The sequence below is a fragment of the Elephantulus edwardii genome, unplaced genomic scaffold (genome assembly GCF_000299155.1).
Source record: "Elephantulus edwardii isolate Elephantulus edwardi_28Jun2011 unplaced genomic scaffold, EleEdw1.0 scaffold00199, whole genome shotgun sequence".
NCBI lineage: Eukaryota > Metazoa > Chordata > Mammalia > Macroscelidea > Macroscelididae > Elephantulus > Elephantulus edwardii.
This window is the reverse complement of record NW_006399949.1, coordinates 933,528-955,483: the sequence shown is the minus strand read 5'-3', so window position 1 is coordinate 955,483 and position 21,956 is coordinate 933,528. Positions and strand designations below refer to the sequence as shown.

Genomic DNA, 21,956 nt, shown 5'->3' with positions numbered 1-21,956 from the left:
TATTTGTAGTTTCCAAGCCTTTCCTCAGCCAAATTTACTAAACTTGGAGATAGGGCCCATACATACTATTCTCTGAAGACTACGCAATACCCAAGATGATTCTGATACATAATCAGTTTTAGGAAGTACTGACCTTGAATGTCCTCAGATTTAATTTGTCTTAATTTTTTTTAAATAGGCCATTTTCACTTATTTCAGTCATGCTGCTCCTGAGCAGTCACATGCGACATGTGCATTAAAAAACCCAAAACTCCACTGCGTTCAGGTTGGTTCCTACTCAGACTCCTCTTAGGTTTTCTAGGCTGTTAATTGTTATGGGATGAGACTGCACAACTTTTCACCTTGGAGGAACTGGTGGCTTTGACCTGCTGTGCTTTGAGGTAGCCCAGTACATTACATCGTCTGCTACAAGGGCTCCGTGGCATTTGGATAGCATACTATTCCAGGAAGTCTGGTAAGAGGTGATAGAGCCCATAAAAGCATTACAGTCGACCTTTGACCTTGTAGGGTCACTGTCTGGGGTTTGTTCATTTTATGGTAATGTCTTTTCATACTCTCTCTTTATTTGTAGGATATAGCTCGCATTTTGCAAGAAAAAGAGTTAGAGGAAGAAAAACGGCGAAAGAAACACTTTTCAGAATCATCTGGCATCAGTACTTATGGAGAGAGTTACTATTATGAAGATGGAGGTAATAATGCCTATATCATACTTAAGGCTATCCTTCAACTCAACTGCAGGGCACCCCTTTTTGTCCATAAATTGGCCTTAGATGCCTGGGGAAGAATCTCCTATCATTCACAATTACTTAAATTGATGGCTGCATTCTTTTAAAATCTAATGAATTCCTCTGTTCCTTGGATGACTGACTACCATTTTTTGGCTGTTAAAACTTAAATATAGTTTTGTAGTACTTGGCATGCGTTCTTGTGTACTGTAGCCACCTGGAATGCCACATTCCATCCTAAGCACGTAAAATGCAAGCCTTCAAGCTGGTTCAAATAGTTCAGTCATGGATGATGGATCACACACTCTGCAAAGCAGCCAACATCTCTTGTGCATAGGATTTTGACTAGAATAGGAAACAGTGGGGTCTTACTCAGTGATGGTGGCCAAACTGTACCAGTTTGAATGTGTGTCATCTGCCATCTCTAAGTGAGAAATCACTGCCCATTTCCTCTTCTGGTCAAAATACAGTGCACAAGAGATTTGTTGCTGTGCAATGACTATGCTTTTTTGACCATAACAAACCTTTTCCACTGGGTTGAAATCCTGGCAAAATGGCAGATGAATCTTGAGACTTGAGTTTTCTCAAGGATGTCTGGGAAACTCAGAAGCAGGTAAGTGTAACAAACAAAGTAGGTACATTGTGCATTATTAGACAATCAAAACTCTTTTCTGTGCTTTTTTTCTTTAACCAGTGCCAATGATTTAGCCTGCGGATCACAAGCAATCTTAAATTTAGGATTTCCTGTTCATTCCTTGGTTTTGATGCTTTTTTCCTCTTACACTATAGAATAATTTTAACTAAAGAGAGAAATAGTATTGAAGTTCAGCTTCTCTAGCGCTTGCTTTTGCAGTGTGGTGCTGGTGTGGTGGTGGAAGTTGTGTTTTTTTTAATTCTCTATATCACAAGTGTGTTGGGAAAGGAGTATTATTCAGTCCTTTTCAAAGATCTCTTACAGTTAAATAAATTTTTATAGTTCCTAGTGTCAGTGAAACAGGAGTGACATCCACTTCCAAAATAGCTAGCCTCCGGAAACTATGAACGTAGAGAAGTGATGAAAGTTATACAAATGTTCAGGTCTTTCATTCATAAGGTTTCTATGAGTCAACAACAACAGTATCAGTATTTACTGAAAAGCGGGTTTAGAATTAGTGAAAGAAACTTCTATTTAAACATCTAAATAAGTTTTTTTTTTGTTTTGTATTTTTGAGGAATTTTTAGTTGCAAAATGAATAATATTTTAAGATCAAAGATTCCAAAGGTTCTTAAAAACTGATTCTTAATCACTTTTCTCTAATTCTATTATAAAAAAGTAAGAGGTTTATTTTTTATGAGTCAGGTGGAAAGAATTCATATGTAAATGATGCAAATATTATCTTTCTTGTCCAGTCCCATTATTGTTCTAAAGTGTTCATACTTAGTAGAGCTCAGCTCCCTTGGTAAGCAGCCTAATTCTGTGTTCTGTGTTGCTTGGTGTGTTCTTCCACCACATGTAAAATGCTCGTGTTTTGATCACCATTTTCTCTGTGATGGTTCTTCTGATGAAATCATGTATTAACATCATTTTTAAAAATTATTGCCTTATTTTATAGTGCTAGAAACCAGAAAGTAAGGGCTTATCCAAAGATTAATTGAAATCTTAGAATTGTAGTTTGGTGTTTTGCTTTTAATTCACCTCTAGAGGTATAGTCTCTGAAAAGAAAAACATTGTTTTAACTGGATAAGATAGCAAGCAATTAAGTATTATGAACTTATAAATTTTGATGTTCCTTTCTCTACTAAACACTTGTATAAACTTGCTGACTGGGAAGCAAACATGGTTATTTTGTCTAATATACTCTCGACCTGATTCATATTCTTAGGACCAGAATTCTTCTGTTAAAAATTCAGAAGTTTTTCAGGGGCACTTTTAAGTTTAAAAAAATTTTTTTCAATATTCAATTTCTCTAATTTTTTCAAATTGTGAAATTTGTAGTTATAAAGAATGACACAATTATCTCTTTTTTTTTAGAGTTGTAGGGAAACATTTTGAACCAGATTTAATGAGCTTCTTAAGGATTTGCCTATAAGAATCAAGATTCTTTTTGTCTTAACTTTATAACTAGTGACAGACTATATATTGCTAAACATACACTCTTTTATGCCATTTTTGAGCTAGACAAACTTGAATTCTACAGAAACTACATTGCAGTTCAGTTCATATTTACAAAGAAATCATTATATTCTTTACAGTGATCCTTTCCCAACACATCAGGGTTATTCTCTCATTGTACTTCACTTTCTTTATGTCTAATATGATTTTGGCTTACATAATGATGGTTTTAAATTACAGAATTGTCTTATTTTAAGCTTTTATTCTACTTCTTTAATAAAACTTTAAAAATGGTTATATATAATTTTGACAAATTTGGGGTTGTCTGAAACATCTGCTGGATTTATATCAATTGTGAAATTCCATGCCTATTTGTTGTGACTGCCATGTTTATCTTTCAAAGCCACTTATTTATATTGCAGATATATACTTATTATATATACACACACATATGTGTGTGTATTTATATTTTAAGTCATGATCTGTGAAATCATAAGGCTTGAGTTTATATTTGATCCTTTCCACAGGATAAATGTAATTTTAAGGAAACTTTCTACTATAATCTCAACTCATTTTTTAATCTATAAATTCTAAAAATACATCCTTTACACTTCTGTTGAAATCAAATAATGTGATTTTGGTGAAAAATAACTATAAATTACTACAGTTATTACAACTGTGTGTGTATGATATTTTGTATATCTAAACAAAAAGAATTCATTTTGAAAGACAAGCGTGGACACACACGTAAAAATATGTATAAGCTATGAGGATTTAATCATATTTGCCAAATAACTTAATCTCAAGAAGCATACGAGTCTCTGTTCTGATCTGAAATGGTTAAATTAAAGGAGTCAAACAGATTTCCCCAACTGCTGTCTTTTTGTGTTTCATGGGTGAACTAGCAAAAGTATTTTTTCCCTAGTCAACAATATGAGAGTTCTTGGAATTTTCAGAGCACATTTCCCTAAAATTGTCTATATTGTTATTTGGTTTGAAGGATTTTTTTAGAAAAGAAGCAAAAGGATCATAGTTTTACAGATCCATGTTGGAAACAGTAGCCTCCTTGTTTCTCTTGCATTTAAAGGAGTGCTGCACTCAGGCAGCTCTCTTCTCTGTGAGCACATTGGTGGTAACACTGTAACACTGTAAGCCATTGTTCCCTGGATGTGACCCTCTATTTAAGCAACCCATCACTGTCATGTTTACTCACAGCAACAGTTAGTTGATTCTTTCTCAACAGTTAATAGATACTTTAAATAGTTGTTTGGTTAAAAGAGCAGATAATCTTATCAGGGAGAGTAGTTATTCTAGTTTACTTTGTCTTTTATGAAAAAACCTTAAATTGTAAAAACGAATCCTTCTACAGACTGCTTAGAAGAAAGGTTTTCATTTAGAGGTTATCATTATAGTAAATACCTTTCTTCAGAAAACTCAAGAGGAAGCATTTTGAGTTTTTTGTTTGTGGCAAAAGTGATGTAATTTTTGTGTCTCCTCTCCCCCTTCTTTGCTCCTTTGCCAGAGTAACAGTATCAGATAGAAAAGAAATTGAAAAACGAATTGTATAGTCCTCTTCTATGTTCTCTACATCTCATCAAATTATGGTGGCTATTTTCAGAAACAGATCAGCAAGTGATTGATTGATTCATTCATTCTAGTAGGGGATGTAAATAAACTAGCTATTTTAATAATTTTCCATGGATTTCAGAACTTTTCCCCCTAAGTATAGTTATGTTGTTTTGTATCATAGAGTTGGAACTGACCCGTAGCTGACCCTACAGTGCATTTTCAGAGACATGGCACAGGAGGAGATTGCCTATCCTTCTCCCATGGAGCAACTGGGGGCCTTGAACCAAGTGCCTTTGGGATTGCAGTGCAGCTTCTTGCCACTAGGCCACCAGAGCTCCCTAGTTTTTAAAAAAAAAAATTCAAACAAATATACTCTTGACAAGTGTGTATTGTTTTGCTACCTTTGTTTTCATAGTAGAACTAATTGAGACCTGAGAAAAGTACCCATATCTGTGGTGGTTTTGAAGCTTAAACTTTGTCATTTGCATAGTTGGTAAATACTGCAGCTGTCTTTATATAAAGAACACAGCATCATGAAGTTCTTAAAAATGTAAGAAAAAGTAAGAACCCCATTTTTTTTTCTGATGGGCATTTAATTTTTTTTTTTCTTCTGCCAAAGTTCAACTAAGATTGCTATTATTATTATGTGCAAGGCATGAAATCACATGGGAGCTGATGAAACAACTTTCTCTCATGGAGCACCTGGTGGATTTAAACGGCCTGTCTTGGGGTTGGCTGTACAATTCCTTAATTCTTAGCTACCAGAACTCCCTAATTAAGATTAGGAACAGAGTTATCTAAAGAGCGGCATAGGGTTGCTGCTTTCTTTAACTTCCTCCCCTGTATATTGGGAGAATTTGGAGTAGTAATAAAGGGCTATTGTTTGGCTTTAGTGGGAGTGTTTACCTTCACTACCTAAGGGAGAGCACAGAGATATTTTTCCTCCTCTGAACTAAATGGAAATTAGCGCATTCTGTATCATTTCTTCCAATAAGAATATTTGGAAAGCTTCTGACTGAAATTATAAAGCTTAAATTTTAGGGTTATATATTTTGTTTTTAGAAGACACCTTCAACTCTTTTCTCTCATTATTGTTTTTGTTGTGAACTGTCAAGTTGTAACTTACTCATAGCTGACACTTTAGTGGATTTTCAGAGTTAGTAAGTCAGATGGGAGGAGATTGCCCTTCTTTCTCCCAAGAAGCAGCTGGTGGATGAAAACTGGCTGCCTGTGGGTTGGCAGCACAACTTCACATTTATCCATCAGTGTGCCCTTTTCCCCTATTACAAGTACAAATATGATTTCATAAGTAGAATTTAATGTTCACCATTATTGGCAAATATTAAAATACTCTACAATTCTAACTATTCATAATCAAATTCTTTCAGATATATGCTCTTTAATTTAATCTTTTTTTTTCCCTTTTTGACTTGGCATCAAGGCTCTATTATGCATGCATGGACCATTCCAAGATGCTCATCTCTTCTAAACTTGTTAATTTGAAAAAGCAATTTCCCCCCCCTACTCTGTAATTTATTAAAAACGGGCCTTGTCTCTCACCTACGTAGTATGGTCTTACTCTCATTAAGTTAACCTGCATTTCTATTTTTTTTACTTCTCTCCAACAATGACAACATCATCTCTGCTCAGACCAGCCAAGGTCAAGAAGAGCCAGGGAATTGGGTTCTGAATTCTCAAGGCCTTCTAGACTCAGAAATGATGGCAAGCCTGTGAAACAGCGGGAGGAGAAGCCAAAATTACCTCTGGATAACTTGGAAGACCTGCAAGAGCACTGTTTACCAGAACAACCTCTGGCACCTTCTCACTGGGACAAAATGAGGGATGATCCTCAGATGAACAGTGAGAAGCATAAAAGGAAACAGTGTGGTCACAAGAGACTTCAAAGACCTCCACTTCCCAGAATCAGTGGAGATGTGCTTCTGACCACTGAATCTGATGACTGGGAGGCTAACAATAGCCAGCGAACTCAGAAGTTTGAAAAACGGTACCGATACCAAGACCAGCTTTCACCTGAGTTCTCACAGAAGGTTGAGCTTCACAACAAGGAAATTTTACTTGGGAGGGACCAGGGGTTGGGTGAGCACAGAAAAAGGAGACACAGGCCAAGGACTCCTCCCTTTTCAGAGAGTAAGGAACGGCTCCACCTCAGAGACACAGGTAATAAAGGACAGTCTTACTGGAAGCCCTCTTACTGACAAATATATTCAGTGAATGTCTTAAGGAACCTTTCTCCTTCACTTTATGCTCATGACTTTGAAATAAATCTTGGAACCGAGTGTGACAAACAGTGTTAATCTCAGGTCTTTAAGAAGAAGGAAAACATTTGTATGTCTCCTTTCTTATCTTCTGTGAGACTATACTAACTCCTTGAAAAAAACCTTCCTAACCTTATATAGTGCCAAGGCTTCTTTGTGAAGAATCCGAGCCTCTTATACCTTGTCAGAGCACTTGCATTGCTCATTTTACTTCAGTGAATACCGAAGTCTCATACTGTTTGCCTAGCCAAAAGGCCAAATGAACTGAAAGTACTAGATTTTTGTGACTTCATTTTTCCTGTCTATAAAATGGAGAATTACATAACCAATGCTTTAAGAGAACATTACTCCAAAGCTTCAGTTGATTTTCATAAAAATCAGTTTGCTGAAGCCATACATACTTGAGTCTCACTTGAATTAGTCTCTCTGGACTGGGGCCTGGCTATTTGGGCGTTTTTGTGATCGGGAGGTGATCCCGGTGTACTTTAAATTTTGAAGGTTCCATAAGTTAATGGTTATACTCTTTCTGAAACTCTTAACTCTACAGTTGGTGTTCTGAAGTGCCAGTACCAGGTAAGTTCTTTGTACCTCTGTAAGAATGAAGTGAATATAAAGAGTTAAGCGTCAAATTTTAGCATCTCTGTGCTTTAATTTTGAAGTCTGTAATTTTCACAGTAATGGTATGCTCTCTTATCTGACAACTGCTATAGTAATGTTTTTCCCATGTGTTAATTGCACTAAAAATCCTAGCATCATATTATGTGTTGTTGTTAATTGCCGTCGAGTTGTAGACGACTCGTAGTGACCCTATGAATGAAAGACTTGAACACTTGTATAACTTTCATCATTTCTCCACGTTCATAGAGTTTCCGGACACAAGCTATTTCAGGTTTTGGATGCCACTCCTACTTCCAAGCTTGTTTTAATCAGGGATGTCCACCAAACACTGTCTACCATGGGTAACCATTACCGCATTTGATGCATCAGTGTCATAGTGTTCAGCTTCACAGCAACCATGAGTTAAATCTGTACAGCAAATGGACAGTATTTTAGTAATTAATGGTCTTAATTTAAGACCATATTTCTTTTACCAGTTCCTTTTTTATTTCTGTTGAAATTTTAGAGGTGGAAAGATTAATAGTAAAGAAGGAACAAGGCACCTTTTTTTATTTTATACCCATTCAGGCTCTGCTTCTAATCTGAAAATTCATTTCTAGGTTACAGATTCAGGGAGGATAAGTTATTTTTTCCTACCTCTTTATCTCTTAATAAAGGATTTGATTATAAAGAAAATGAAAATTCAGTTCCAGATGTCAGACCAGGTATCTTCTATTATTTTTTACCTCAGACTTTGTCTCTAGATCTAAACCCCACAGGGTTAACCATAAAGTCAAAATAAATGCTATGCAAGCAAACAGTTGTGAATCAGATATGTCCTGTTGGTAAGATATGAATAAAGAGCTATGGAGAGTAGAAGTGGGGTTAATCACATCTATGAGGAGGGAGGGATCTATCTATCTATCTATCATCTGTCTATCTATCTATCTATCATCTATCTATCTATCTATCTATCTATCTATCTATCTATCTATCTATCTATCTCTTGACTATATATATGTGTGTGTGTATATTTTTATAGACTAAATATAAATACAAATATATATATTTTCTCACTATATCCAGGTATAGAAAGAGACGGGACATGTGGGGAATGATTGGCCATCACATTGGATTGTGTGTTCTGATTCTGTGAATGTGAATTTATAAGTGTGATCCGAGATGGCTAATCTTTATGACTTTTAGTTATACTTTAGGGTGCAGAAGCTTCAAAGCAGCATAGACTTACAAATCCTAGATTGGGGTCACAGGTACATCTTTGTCCCTTGTATTTTGTCAGTACAAGAACTATTCCGATTATAATAAAAGCTACTTTCAGTCCTTCATTTTATACTCAGCCGACTGTCTAAATTTTACCGTTGTAAATATCATACATGTTTGATTTTAAGATTCCCTGGAATAATTCAGAAACTAGAATTATTTATAATTAATAGTTATCTGCATTGATTCCTGCTAATGTAGAAGCAAAAGTTCTTAAAGTTGGTTATCATAGACCAAAATTTGTTTAATTCAAAAAAGAAATTAGGCGAGCTCTGGTGGCCTAGTGGCAAGAAGCTGCACTGTAATCCCAGAGGTGTGCTGTTCAAATCCACAAGATGCTCTGCTGAAGGAGGAGGGACAGTCTCCTCTTGTACCAGTCAGATTTGATTTGACGGTACACACAAATAAAAAAAAAATTTAAAAAAGAAGAAATTAGTAGGACAACAAAGAACTGGTTCCTGAACAAAATTTATAGATTTATTTGAAAAAAGGATGCAAAGTAAAATTACTAAATTAAGTATAAGATTGGGTAATTTATTACAGGGTAATAAAACCATACCACCTTTGAGAATACTTCTTTTTTTGGACTGTAAAATCCCAGAAGCTTGTCATTTTCTGCAGGTTGACTTCTAACCTTTTGGAACTATAAATCACTTTCATTTTTCAGCTGTGAATTGTTAGTTAAATATGCTCTTGACATTTTCTAAAAGGGGTCACACATTTATTACATAGTGTTCTTTCACAATATCAAAGAATTGATCAATTATTAAATTTTTTATTTTCTCAAATTTAGGATAAATATTTCCTATCAAGTATATTTTCAATTCATTAAGTTATATTTGAGAGGTAAAACTTGTATTTGCATTTGTTAGAGGAGTTTTGTGTTCTTAAATTAGAGAATGATGAAACTAGTAAAAGGCAAGACATAATTAAGTTAATGAATGAATGTTGGTTGATTGAAAATATAGTTCACCCTGATTTTTCTGTTACCTAGAGGAAGACAGCCATTCTATTGATTTCCTTCAGTTAACTTTTTTAAAAAAGGATCTTCTGTTTTCTATAATGACAGCCTTGCACTGCTTTAAGTGCATTTCTTTCTTCTTGTTGTTATGTGCTGTCGAGTCACTTGCAACTCGTAGCGACGCTATGTACAACAGCCCTAAACTCTGCTCTGTCCTGTGCCAATCGCACTGTGTCCGACACATCCATCCCGATTACCCCAATCACTGAATCAATCCACCTCATAGAGGGCCTTCCCCTCCTTTGCTGTCCCTCCACCCTACCAAGCATGATGTCCTTCTCCAAGGACCAGTCCCTCCTTACAACATGTCCATAGCATGTTAGACGGAGCCTCAGAATCCTTGCCTCCAAGGAGCCACCCGGTTTAACCCTTTCCAGGATGAATCTGTTGTTTTCCTAGCAGTTCATGGTACTCTCAATACTGTTCTCCAGCACCACAGCTCAAAGGCATCAATTCTCCTTCTATCCTCCTTGGTCATTGTCCAACTCTTTTCTTTCTTAGATGTTTATAAAATCTTCCATCATTTTTGGTACAGAGTACACTTTAAGGGAATCTTGCCAGTTCTCACATTCAGTAACTCAAGATGGGATGATTTTTCTCTGATAGAATTTAAAGCAGAATATTTACTCTAATAATTCTATCATAGAAGAATAAGTATAATTGTGGAGAACATTGTTTGGTTTTTTTAAAGCTGAGTGCCTGGATAACAAAGATGAAGGAGTTACATATAAAATACAAAATCATCTTTTAGTACTCGTTGAAACATGGTTTTGCTATGTTGTTGTTGATTACCATCGAGTTGAGAACGACTCTTAGTTACTTTATGAACAAAAGACCTATTGCCTTTCCATAACTATCGTTTTCTCCAAGTTCATAGACTTTCCAGAGGCATGTGGTTTAGGAAGTGAATGCCACTTTTGCTTTTGCTATAGATCAATTGCTGTTGCATTGAAACCAACTCATAGTTGACCCTCCAGCGGATGTTCAGAGGTTATAAATTTCAAGAGAGGAGATTGCCCATCTGCAGTGCATTCGCAGTGCAACTCCTTATGGACTACACCACCAGAGCTTCCTCTGTTGTAGATAAGTTAGGCTGTTATGTCATATTATCTGTTGAGCTCACTTAATGCTAATTTACCTTCTCCCTGAAATTTTCCTTTTTAGTATTGCTGTTTCTAATCATAACTCATTAAGATATAATGCACTTTTGGGAGTATGCTTCTATTGTCTTGATTTCCCCAAACCTTTCATAAATCTGGGATAAAACTCATCTAGCATGTGTTTTGATAGCTGTAGAGGCGTTGGAAATGTGCTCTGTGTTGTTAGGAGAGGTCAGTCCTTGGAGCGGAAAAAATAAACCAAAACGTTGAATTTTGAAAGATAACAAGAAGATGATGGATGAGCACGGTGACTATAGCAATTGTCTTACGTATGTCAGGGGTGATGGAGATGGCACAGCATTGGGAAGGTTTAGATCCATTCCTCAGAGGCTTGCTAGGAATCATAGTTGACTCAGTGATACTGAACAACTGCTGTCAAGTTGATTGGTACTCCTAGTCACCATTCTTTGGGTTTCTGAGACTAAATCTTTTTAAAGATTAAACCCACTGACCTTTTGATTAGCATTCTCATACATAATGCATGTTTTCTACAGGATCTACTTTTATGTTTTGGGCAGTCAAGTGCACACAGACCTGAAGTAAAAAAAGCCAGACTGGAAACCCTTTATTTGTGGGAAATATAGATGTTTGAATCTTGGTTAAAGACCCTAAAGGGTATACTGCAAAGCTGGGTTGGAAGATATATAAAAATAGGTTTCACAAAGATAAATTCTTTGTTTGCCTAGGACTTAGGTGTCCCCCCCCACCCCAAACTAGCAAATGAATCAAACATGGTGAGGCTTCTAGTGAAAAACATTTTTAATTTTGGTGCTTATAGTTATAGTCTAACCTTAACTACAAATATGAAAGAACTAGGAAGACCATTTTTTAAATTAATTTTAATGAAAGTTTACAGAAACTTAGGGTTTCCAGTCATTCATTGTTGCACTTTTCTCCTTGCCCACTCCCTACCCCTCAATTCACTTTTCTCCTTGATGAGTAAAAGAAAAACTCTTTCATTGCTGTGCAATCCCTCCCCATAAGTCTACTGCACTATGCAGCCTTCATTCTGGACTCCTGTCATGACAATAATACCTAATCATATATCCCTTTTAAACAGTTCTCTCCCTCATCTCTTGCAATGCAGTATACATCATTCCTCCCCTTCTTCTCTGTCTTCCCTCAACCCCAATGTAACAGATCTCACTCAGGCTACTTAAATTAACATTTTTTGAGGTGAGGACAAATAGTTAATATATTAAACTACCCTTAAACTACAGCTGATTCTAAAATGCATCTATGTTTCAAAACTGTTTATTTGAAACAAATAGGACAGCTAGGGGTAAATGTTCTTTCTCTCCTAACTAGCCTATTCACTAAAATTTACAATTCTGCAAGTCTAGGCATGTTCACAGGACTAAAAAATATGATTGTTTTAAAATTTCTGGTTGTAAAGTAATTCATTTACTCTAGGATATTTTCAGTTTATAAAAGGACACAAACCTTTATTTCACAGTGTTATTAATGAATTATATAGTGGCAAAATTAGTATTCACCACTTGCTTAGAAGTTATGCTGCTCATAATTTAAGGCAAAATTTCCCTCTAATTCCTCATGTTCCCTCTCCCCAGAGCAATAGAAGTCTTACGCTATTGTCTCTTGGATGACTCATTTTTGTTGTTATGTGTCATTAAGTGCATGATTACTCACACTAACCATTAAACTTACTCCATCCTGCACCATCTTCGTGATCCCTGCTGTGTTTGAGCCCATTGTTGTAGTTACTGTGTGAATCCATTTCCTTAAGTATCATCTTCTCTTTCTTTGACTCTTCACCTTTTGCAACATGATGTCATTTTCCAAGGACTCTTTGGCAACATGTCTAAACAATGTGAGAAAAAGTTTTACCATCCTTGCCTCTAAGGAGTGTCTTGGTCGCACATATTCCAAGACAGTCTTGTTCTTTTGACAGCCCATGGGATAGTCAATATTCTACTCCAACCCACACTTCAAAGGCAGTGATTCATCTTCTGTTATCCTTAGTCATTGTCTAATTTTTAGATACATAGGAAACAATTGAAAATGCCATGGTATGGATGAAGCTTGGGTAATATCTTTAAACAGACATTAATACTCTTTAGCAGTTTCAAGTGTCTTTTTTTTTAAAACAGATTTTCCCACAGTAGCATTTTTGTTTTTATTTCGTGTCTGTTCTTCCAGTTGTAGATCCAGGTAAAATACAATCATTGAACAACTTCAAACTTTTCTTCCTCCATCATGATATTGTCTTCTGGCCCAGTGGTGAGAATTTTTGTTTTCTTGATGTTGAGGTATAATCCATATTGAAGTCTTTGATATTCTTCAGTAAATGCTTCATATCACTTTCTGCAAGCAAGTTTGTGTCATCTGCATAATTCTTTTTCATAGAGTTCAACTTCTGGAATGATTTGCTCAGCACACATTTTGAATAGGTGACTAGAAAGGTTACAAACCTGATACACGGCTTTCCTGATCTTAAAAACCATGCCGTGTTCCCATATTATATTTAGGCAGTTAAATCTTCACCTATATATAGAGCATACTGAGTGTTTTAGGATTACTGTTATTCTCAGTGTTATACATTAGGTGTTTTTACATAAACAATAACATAACTAAATACCTTTCTGGTATTATCTTCTTTCATGGAAAATTAATCTGATATCAGCTGTGCTATTCCTTATTGTTTAGCCTCTTTTGAATCTAGTTTATGACAGTTCCCTGTCATATTATTCTGGCTGTTTTTAAATAGTCTTCAGGAGAATATTATTTACACATGATAATAATATTGTTTAATGATTTGCACATTCTACTGTATCTTTCTGAAATGAGAAGAAATGCGGATCTCTTTTGGTCATCAGGCCTGGTAGCTATCTTCTAAATTTCTTGGCATTAGTCTTTGCCAAGTGAGTACATCCACTTCTGTTTGTTAAAACCTCAGCTGGCATTCCTGGGGCCTCATTTTTTTTTAACCAGTGCCTTCTGTACAGCTTGATTATATTCTTTTAGTACTATAATTCTTGATCATAAGGTACTTCCTGAGATATTTTTGTGACAAGTAGTTCTTTTTGGTACAGTGACTGTGTATTCTTTCCATCTTCTTCTGATGTTTCATGCATCATGCAAGATTTTGCCCATAGACTTTCTCAGTGTTGCAACTCAGGAATTTGTCCTAAAGTTCTTTCAGCTTGAAACATGTATAGCGTGTTCTTCCTTTTTGGTTTTCTGTCTCTCTCTCTTTGCTCATTTTGGTATGATACTTTACTTTGGCTTCCAGAGTTGACCTTTGGAATTTTATGTTTACCTCTTTTACTTTGGCATTTCTTCCTCTTGTTTTGGACTTTTTTTTGTTCTAGTGCAATTTTCAGTATGTTCTGACATCTATTTTGATCTATTCTTCTTCCCCTTTTTTTGTACTGATCTTTTGCTTTCTTCATGGATAACACCCTACAATGCAACTGGTTTTCAGTCATTAGTGTTCAGTGTCTCAAATCTATTCTTTGAGTTCACTTTTAATTAAGTTCAGGTTGGATATACTCGAGGTTGTACTTTGGGTCCCTTAGACTTGTTTTAATATGTTGTTAGGTACTGTTGAGTCAGATAGGACTCATAGTGACCCTGTGAACAATTGATCTGAACGCTGCCCTGCACTCACAATCTCTGATAAACTCCAGCGCGTTGATTAACTCTGTCAGTCCATCCCGTGGAGGATATTCTTCTCTTTTGCTGCCCTTCTAAGCATGATATTCTTTTCTAAGGAGTGGCACCTCCTAACCATGTGTCCAGAGTATGAGAGACAAAGTTTCATCAGCTTCACCTCTAAAGATTCCCCTGGCGAGGCGTTCTCCAAGACATTTAGCAAGTGCCTGAAACTGATTCAAGCCTTAGGAATGTAGTAAAGCAAGCAGATTACTTCTCTGTGCAGAAATAAGGCAGGATCTCTGTCAGACGGACAAAGACTAGTGGAAGCCCTGTTGGCTAAGTCAGATCTGGCTTTTACTGACTTCTTCCCTCCCTTCAACCTCCCTCTTTTTCTTCTTTTCTAATACTTTTTTGAGACAAACAAGTATTTAGTACTTTAGATTAAAAGACAGTCTCCTTAGAACAAAAGAAACTTTCCTATGGTTCTACCCACAAATGGAATGGCCCACTGAAAGTACTTAAGGTAGTTTACTCAGATTTAAAATATGTATACAGCACTCATTTACACCTTAGATATAAATGTAGAACAAAGGGGGTTATTAAGCTGTTAGTAGAACACTTTTCTGTGTTTGAAGCTCTTTGCTTCACCTGTGTCTAGATCACATAACTCAGAGATTGATGTTGTTTCTGTTTCTGTTATGAAATATAGGTGATTGTTGTTAAGTGCCTTCGAATCAAGTACGACTTACAGCCACTCTAACAACAATAGATCTGAACCATGTCCTAGCCTGCACTGCCCGTATCATCTCTGATACACTTGATTCCATTGCACCAGTCATTGTGCCAGTCCGTCTTGTTGAGAGTCTTCCTCTCCTTCGCTGACTTTCCACCCTAAGCATGATGGTGTTTTCCAGGGAACAGCCTCTACTAACAACATGTCCAAAGTATGACATGAAGCTTCACTCTCCTTACCTCCAAGGAGCACTCTTGCTGCTCTTTATCTAAGACCTGTCTGTCTGTTTATTTTTCTTGTCTCCTCAAATCTTGACAACTCAACGCTCTGAAACTTTTTCTATTTCTGTGACTTAATACTTTCTTTTTTTCCCCCCTTCTTTTCACTTCTTGGTTTTTATGAAGCCCTCACTTGCAGTTCTTGCTTGATTTTTGCTGTTGAAGAAACTATGAGTGGGGAGGTTATACCAGGCAGATTCGGGTAGGTAATTTTATTTAAAGGTGTTGATTATCTGAATTGTATCTTTGTGACAGGAGAAGTATTTTAAGTGCATCCTATACTGCAATCATAATTCAGGAGTGGAGCAAGTATTGTCGGTGTTAGGTAGTGAAGCAAAACTATCTTAAATTTTAGAACTTTTTAAAAAACAACCTCAGTTGCCTTATATTAAGTTTTTTTCCCCTAGGAATGAAAGCCAGAGGGATGAAAGAAGCTGTCTCTACTCCGTCACGAGCGACCCACAGAGATCAGGAGTGGTATGATGCCGAAATTGCCAGGAAACTGCAAGAGGAAGAACTTTTGGTGAGAACATTTTAAGATAAAAGTTCAAGTCAATTACTTGAAGCAACCTAGAAATTAAAGTAGAAATATTGATAGCATGGATAAGTGGTAGAAAAATCAAGATGGAATAGATTGAGTGCTCAGTTTTACTTATTGAAGAATTGTTGAATTGAACAACACGACTATCCACGTACATCTGTTTACTTTAATGCTCTAAGAACTTGAGTTTTGTAAAATGGAACTTGCTGGAGCTGATGGAAGTACACTAAATTAAGACATATTAATTGCATCTGGTTTCCAATCCCAGTTTACTTTTCCACAGAATTTAAAAAAAAAAAAGTAGTTAACTTTCTTTTGTCTATGCCCCAGGCTACCCAGGAGGACTTGAGAGCAGCTCAGGTAGCCCAAGATGAGGTGAGTTCATGCTGGTTCGTACGTTTATTAAGCTGAAATTTTTGTGAAATTTCGAAGTAATTTTTTACTCACGGCTTAGCAGGTAATGATTTGATTGGCTGTTGTTTAGGAGATTGCTCGACTGCTGATGGCCGAGGAGAAAAAAGCTTACAAGAAAGCCAAGGAACGGGAGAAATCATCTTTGGACAAAAGGAAGCATGACACTGACTGGAAGGTAGGGGCTGTGTGTGTCTGTGTTTTCTCTTTCAGCTTAGTGATAAAATTGGAAATAGAAAAGAGACTCCTTTTCCATAAGCTCCACAGCAGCAAATATATTTAAGGTATGAAAAGATCTGTGACACATATGTGAAGACCGAATTAAAAATTGTTTTTCTGTGAAAAAGAATGAATATTTATACTTGTAAAAATGACTGCTAAGTTTGAAAGTAACACCATTACTTTTAAGATTTGCAGTACAGAAAAATGTAGTAATTCAACGTATTTTCAATTTGCTATAACCTTATATCCCTTGCTGTACTTCCCCTGTATGCTTATTTTATCAAGTGCCAACCGGTTATTTTTCATCTGTAACAATTTATGACAAACTGATGGATAGAGCTATCACTAGACATCACGTCTTATGTCAAAATGTAAGAATTGTCTAGCATGAATTTGACTATCATCATTCCTTTTTTTAACCAGTAGTTGATAGAACAGACTGTCACTACAGTTCATTTTGCTGCATCTGATTTTTTATGTGGTCATTTCAAAATCAATTTAACAGACTTTACTCATCAGTTACTGTTCAAAGCACCGCTCTGAACGGAGAGCAATAATACAATAATAATAGTGTGTATAGGAGAGAGGAAGACAATCTTAAACAGACTCAGAAAGCTTAAAAACACGAAATCACAGCATGTGAGAAAGGGTTGCAAAGAAAAGCCAAAGAGCTGGGGGTGGGGGGATTGCATAACAAAGAATTTATTTTTTTTTCAACTAGAAAAATAAACTGGGAGGGAAATATACAACAATGAGTGAATGGGGGAAAAAATTAAATGGGAAGACTATGCTGTAAAAATATGTATGTGTTGTATTAAAAAAATAATAATAATAAAAAGAGCCAAAAGGGGAGGAGGGAGAGAACTCATAGATTAAAGACTTTTTTAAAAAGTTTACTCTAGGAGAAGAAGGGTGCAAGTAAAGTGTGGAGACAATATGTCTACATTACTCATTTAAAAGAAAGAAAAAAGTAGATAAATACACTTCCTGGATGGATAGTTCTAAGATGTATATTCCAATACAGTAGGTGTTAAAAACTGTTATCTCCCTTGGACAATATCATTGGATTTCTGATTCTGTATCATGATTTCTGTAGTGATTGTAAAAAAGCAAACACACACACATTCACACTATTAATAGCATTTCTGTATTTACTATTACTTACTTACACATTTGTTAATCTCAATATTATTATTTTTTTTAACTGGTTTGCATATAATCTTTCATATACATTCATATAGATGTGCATTCATATGCAATGTATGTATTTCATTCATGTTCATTGTGTTTTAAACAATCTTTTTTAATTTCCAGTACATCTTCCTTATTACTTTATTACAACCCCCTCCACTAAGTAACCTTTGCTATACTAGGGATTTTCCTCCTTTTCCCATTTTCCCTTCTCCCTTCCTCTTTTGAACATTTATATGCATTTTGCACAATTGTCCTCCTGTTTTCACAATACAGGTTTTTAGACTCCCATGTTATTTATTGTTGTTGTTGTTATGTGCCAATGAGTTGCTTGTGACTCAGTGACCCTACATACAACAGCCCTAAACTCTACTCTGTCCTGTGCCAATTGCACTGTTTCAGATAGACCCATCCCGATTACCCCAGTCACTGAATCAATCCACCTCATAGAGGGCCTTCCCCTTCTGCACTGTCCCTCCACCCTCCCCAGCATGTCCCTCTCCAAGGACCGGTCTCTCCTCACAACATGTCCAAAGAATGTTAGACAGAGCCTCAGAATCCTTGCCTCCAAGGAGCCACCCGGTTTAACCCTCTCCAGGATATATAGTATTTTATAAAATTGTTATTTCTTAGTGCTGCATTTTCTTCCATTGTGTGTATGTACCACAGTTTCTCAGCCCATTCATTTGCTGATGGGCATTTGGACTGTTTCCATTTTCTTTTTTATCATGAATAACACTGCTGTGAATATGGTTATACACACCCCTACTTGTGTCTCGGTTCTAAATGTCCTTAGGGTATATTCCCCTATCTCTATTCATGTCTCGGTTCTAATTTCCTTCAGCTATATTCCTAGCACTGGAATAACTGGCTATATAAGATTTTTATAATCAGCTTTTTGAGAAAACACAATACTACTTTCCTTAGTGGTTGTACCATTTTATAGTCCTATCAACAGTCCATGTGTTCCAATCCTTCCAAATCCTCTCCAAACTTTTTTGTTGTGTTGTTAAACATTGTGCTGAGGTAAGATGATACCTGTTTATATCCACCTCTGATTACTAGTGATTTTAAACATTTCCTCATGTGTTTGTTGGCCATCCTTCATTTCCTCCTTCATGAAGAATCTTTTCATGTCTAGAATCTTTTCATGTCTTTTACCTATTTTGCGACTGAGTTATCAGTATTTTTCTTATGGTGACCCTGTAGTATTCTGTAAATGTTAGTTATGAGACTCTTCTCTTAAAAATTGTTACTAAATGGTTTGTTGTTTGTTTTTTTTTTGCTAGTCTGTGGACTTTCATTTCACCCTATTGGGAAGTTTTTTTTTTTTGCACATAGGGACTTGATTTTTTTACAAAGTCTCATTTGTCCATTCCATCCTCTTGTGGTGATAGATTTCTGGTTATATTTGCAAAGATATTTATGCCATAGACTAGGGCTTCTAAGTTTCATTCTATTTTGTCTCTTGTGATCCTTATGATTTGAGGTTTAACCATAGGTCTCTGATCTACTTTGATTTTTGTGTATGATGTAATATACAGATCCTGTTTTAGTACAGGTAAATGTCTAATTTTGTCAGCATTATTTGTTAAAGAGGCTATTTTTTCTTGTCAAATACCAGTTGACCATGGGTAGATGGGTTGATTTCTGGATTTTCAGTCTTGTTCCATTGTTCTTTGTGTCTTTCATTGCACCAGTACCATGCTGTTTTGATTACTTTTGCTCTGTGGTAGGTTTTACGATAAGGTTGTGAAAGGACTCCCATTTTTTAGAAGAACCTTTAGCTTACTCTGGGTCTCTTTCCTTTTAAAATGAAACCGGAAACTACTTTTTTTTTCTATCTTTTTGAAGAATGAATTTGGTGTCTGTGTTGAACCTGTAGATTGCTTTAAATAAGGTTTTTTGATTTCACAGTATTCTGACTTATTATCCAAAAACAGAGAATTTTTTTCCATTTAGTTAGGTCTCTTATTGTTTCTTGTAGTAGTGTTTTATAGTTTTCTTTATAAAGATCTTTTTATCTTTAATTATATTTTTAAGTATTTCATCTTGTGTTTGGCTAGTATAAATGATACTGTTTTTCTAATTTGTAATTCTAGTATAGAAATCCAGTTGATTTTTATATGTTGATCTTGTAACTTGCCACTACTAAATTGGTCTCTAGGTCTAAAAGTTTTTACTTTTGAGTCTTTGGGGTGGGTATTCTGTGTACACTGTCACATCATCTGCGTATAGTGTCATTTCTATTCTTTGCCCCTTTGGATGTCTCTTATTTCCTTCTCTTGTCTTATTTACCTATGTTGTTATGTGCTGTCACGTCACCTGCAACTCATAGCAACCCTATGTATAACAGTTCTAAAACCTGCTCTATCATGTGCCAACCTTATTGGCTCTGACTCACCTATCCCCATTACCCTAGTCACTAAGACAGTCCATCTCATTGAGGGTCTTCCTCTCTTGCACTGTCCTCCAGCCTCCCAAGCATATTGTCCCTCTCCAAAGACTGGTCCCTCTTTGCAACATGCCTAAAGTATGCCAGACGAAACCTCAGAATCCTTGTCTCCAAGGAGCAGCCTAGTCTCATCCTCTCCAGGACGAACCTATTTGTTCTCCTAGTAGTCCATGGTATATTCAATACTTTTCTCCAGCAGTATAGCTCAAAGGCACCACTCTTTCTATCATCCCTAGTCATTAGTCTCCAGCCTGACATCATTGTTCTTCAGTACTCTGGAGAGGTCACTGAGAGCTGACTTTCCTAATGCAATTCGTCTCTTGATATCCTGGCTGCTGGTACCAAGAGTATTGACTGTGGAGCCAAGCACTAAAACTGTAAACTATCTCAGTCTATTCACCATCCATACTGATGCAGCCAATTGTCCCAAGGGTGAGAATCTTTGTTTTCTTGATGTTGAGCTTCAATCCTTATTGAAGGCTGCAGCAAGCACTTCAGGTCCTCCGCAGTTTCAGCAAGTAGAGTTGTGTCGTCTGCATAATGCAGGTTGTTGATGAATCTTCCACCAATCCTGATGTCACATTCCTCCTCGTACAGCATAGCTTTTCATAATGTTCCAATATTAGCAATTTAAATTTCCTGGTTCTGAAATTAAATTTATCTAATTTTGATTGCTTTTGATGTCACCTCTTTCATATCTTATTTGAGTTATTTGTGTCATTTCTTTTGTTAAGTTTGCCAGTGGTTTATCTATTAATCCTTTCTAAGAACCAGCTCCTGGTTTTGTTGATGGTTTCAGTAGTTCCTCTGTCCCGTTGATTTCAGCCCTTATCCTACTGATGTCTCTCCTTTTCCTTTTTCCATCCTCTTCTTCCTTTTGCCTTTCCCTTTTGGACATTTGCATACATCTTGCGTCTGTTTTTGTAATAACAGTCTTACACAGTGTTTGTCTTTATGAGACTGATTTATTTTACTCAGCTGAATGCTCTCAGATTCTCCCATGGTTATAGTATTTTACAAAATCATTGTTCCTTAATGCAGTGTAGTATTATAGTGTGTGAATGTGCCACAATTTCTCAGTCCATTCATTTACTGATGGGCATTTGGGAGATTTCATTTTCTTACTATTGTGAGTAATGCTGCTATGTTCATAGGTGTACATGTCACTATTCATATCTCAGTTCTGATTTCCTTGGGGTATATTCCTAGTGGTAGAATAGATGAGTCATATACAATGTCTATGTTCAGGATTTTGAAGAAACAGCAAGTGCCTTTCGTAATTGTTGTACCATTTTACAATTTCACCACCAGTGTGTAAGAATTCCAGTTGTCTCGACATCCTCTCCAACATTTATTGCTTATTGTCCAGTTAAACTTTGCTGCTGCTACTGGGATGAGATGGTTGTTCTGTTTTGCATCTTTCTGATTGCCAGTGATTTTGAGCCTTTCTTCATGTGTCTGTTTGCCATCCAAATGTCTTCCTTTGTAAAGAGTCTTTTCATATCTATTGCCCATTTTGTTACTGGGTTATCAATCTTTTTCTTGTGGAGGCCCTGTAGTATTCTGTAAATTTTAGTTATGAGACCCTTCTCTGAGATGTAATTGGCAAATGTTTTTTCGTAGTCTTTTAATCCTATTGGAAAAAGCCTTTGAAGTGCAAAGGGGCTTAATTTTTAGAAAATCTCACTTGTTGGTTTTACTTGGCACCAGTAGCCAGGAAATAAAAAAAATGTATTGCAATGGGAAAGTCTGCTGTTAATGACCTCTCTAAAGTGCTGAAGAGCAA

General features: G+C 36.2%; 1 protein-coding gene across 1 annotated transcript in view; it reads left to right on the top strand.

Annotated features, from left to right (window-relative positions):
- LOC102873568 (trichohyalin-like) overlaps nucleotides 1–21,956 on the top strand; it is a 189,232-nt gene that overhangs the window by 14,676 nt on the left and 152,600 nt on the right. Inside the window, exons 5-9 of the mRNA XM_006897071.1 lie at nucleotides 572–689; nucleotides 6,037–6,564; nucleotides 15,758–15,873; nucleotides 16,222–16,266; nucleotides 16,376–16,480. Of these exons, the coding sequence (XP_006897133.1) occupies nucleotides 572–689; nucleotides 6,037–6,564; nucleotides 15,758–15,873; nucleotides 16,222–16,266; nucleotides 16,376–16,480 (912 nt within the window). The remainder of the gene's footprint in view (nucleotides 1–571; nucleotides 690–6,036; nucleotides 6,565–15,757; nucleotides 15,874–16,221; nucleotides 16,267–16,375; nucleotides 16,481–21,956) is intronic.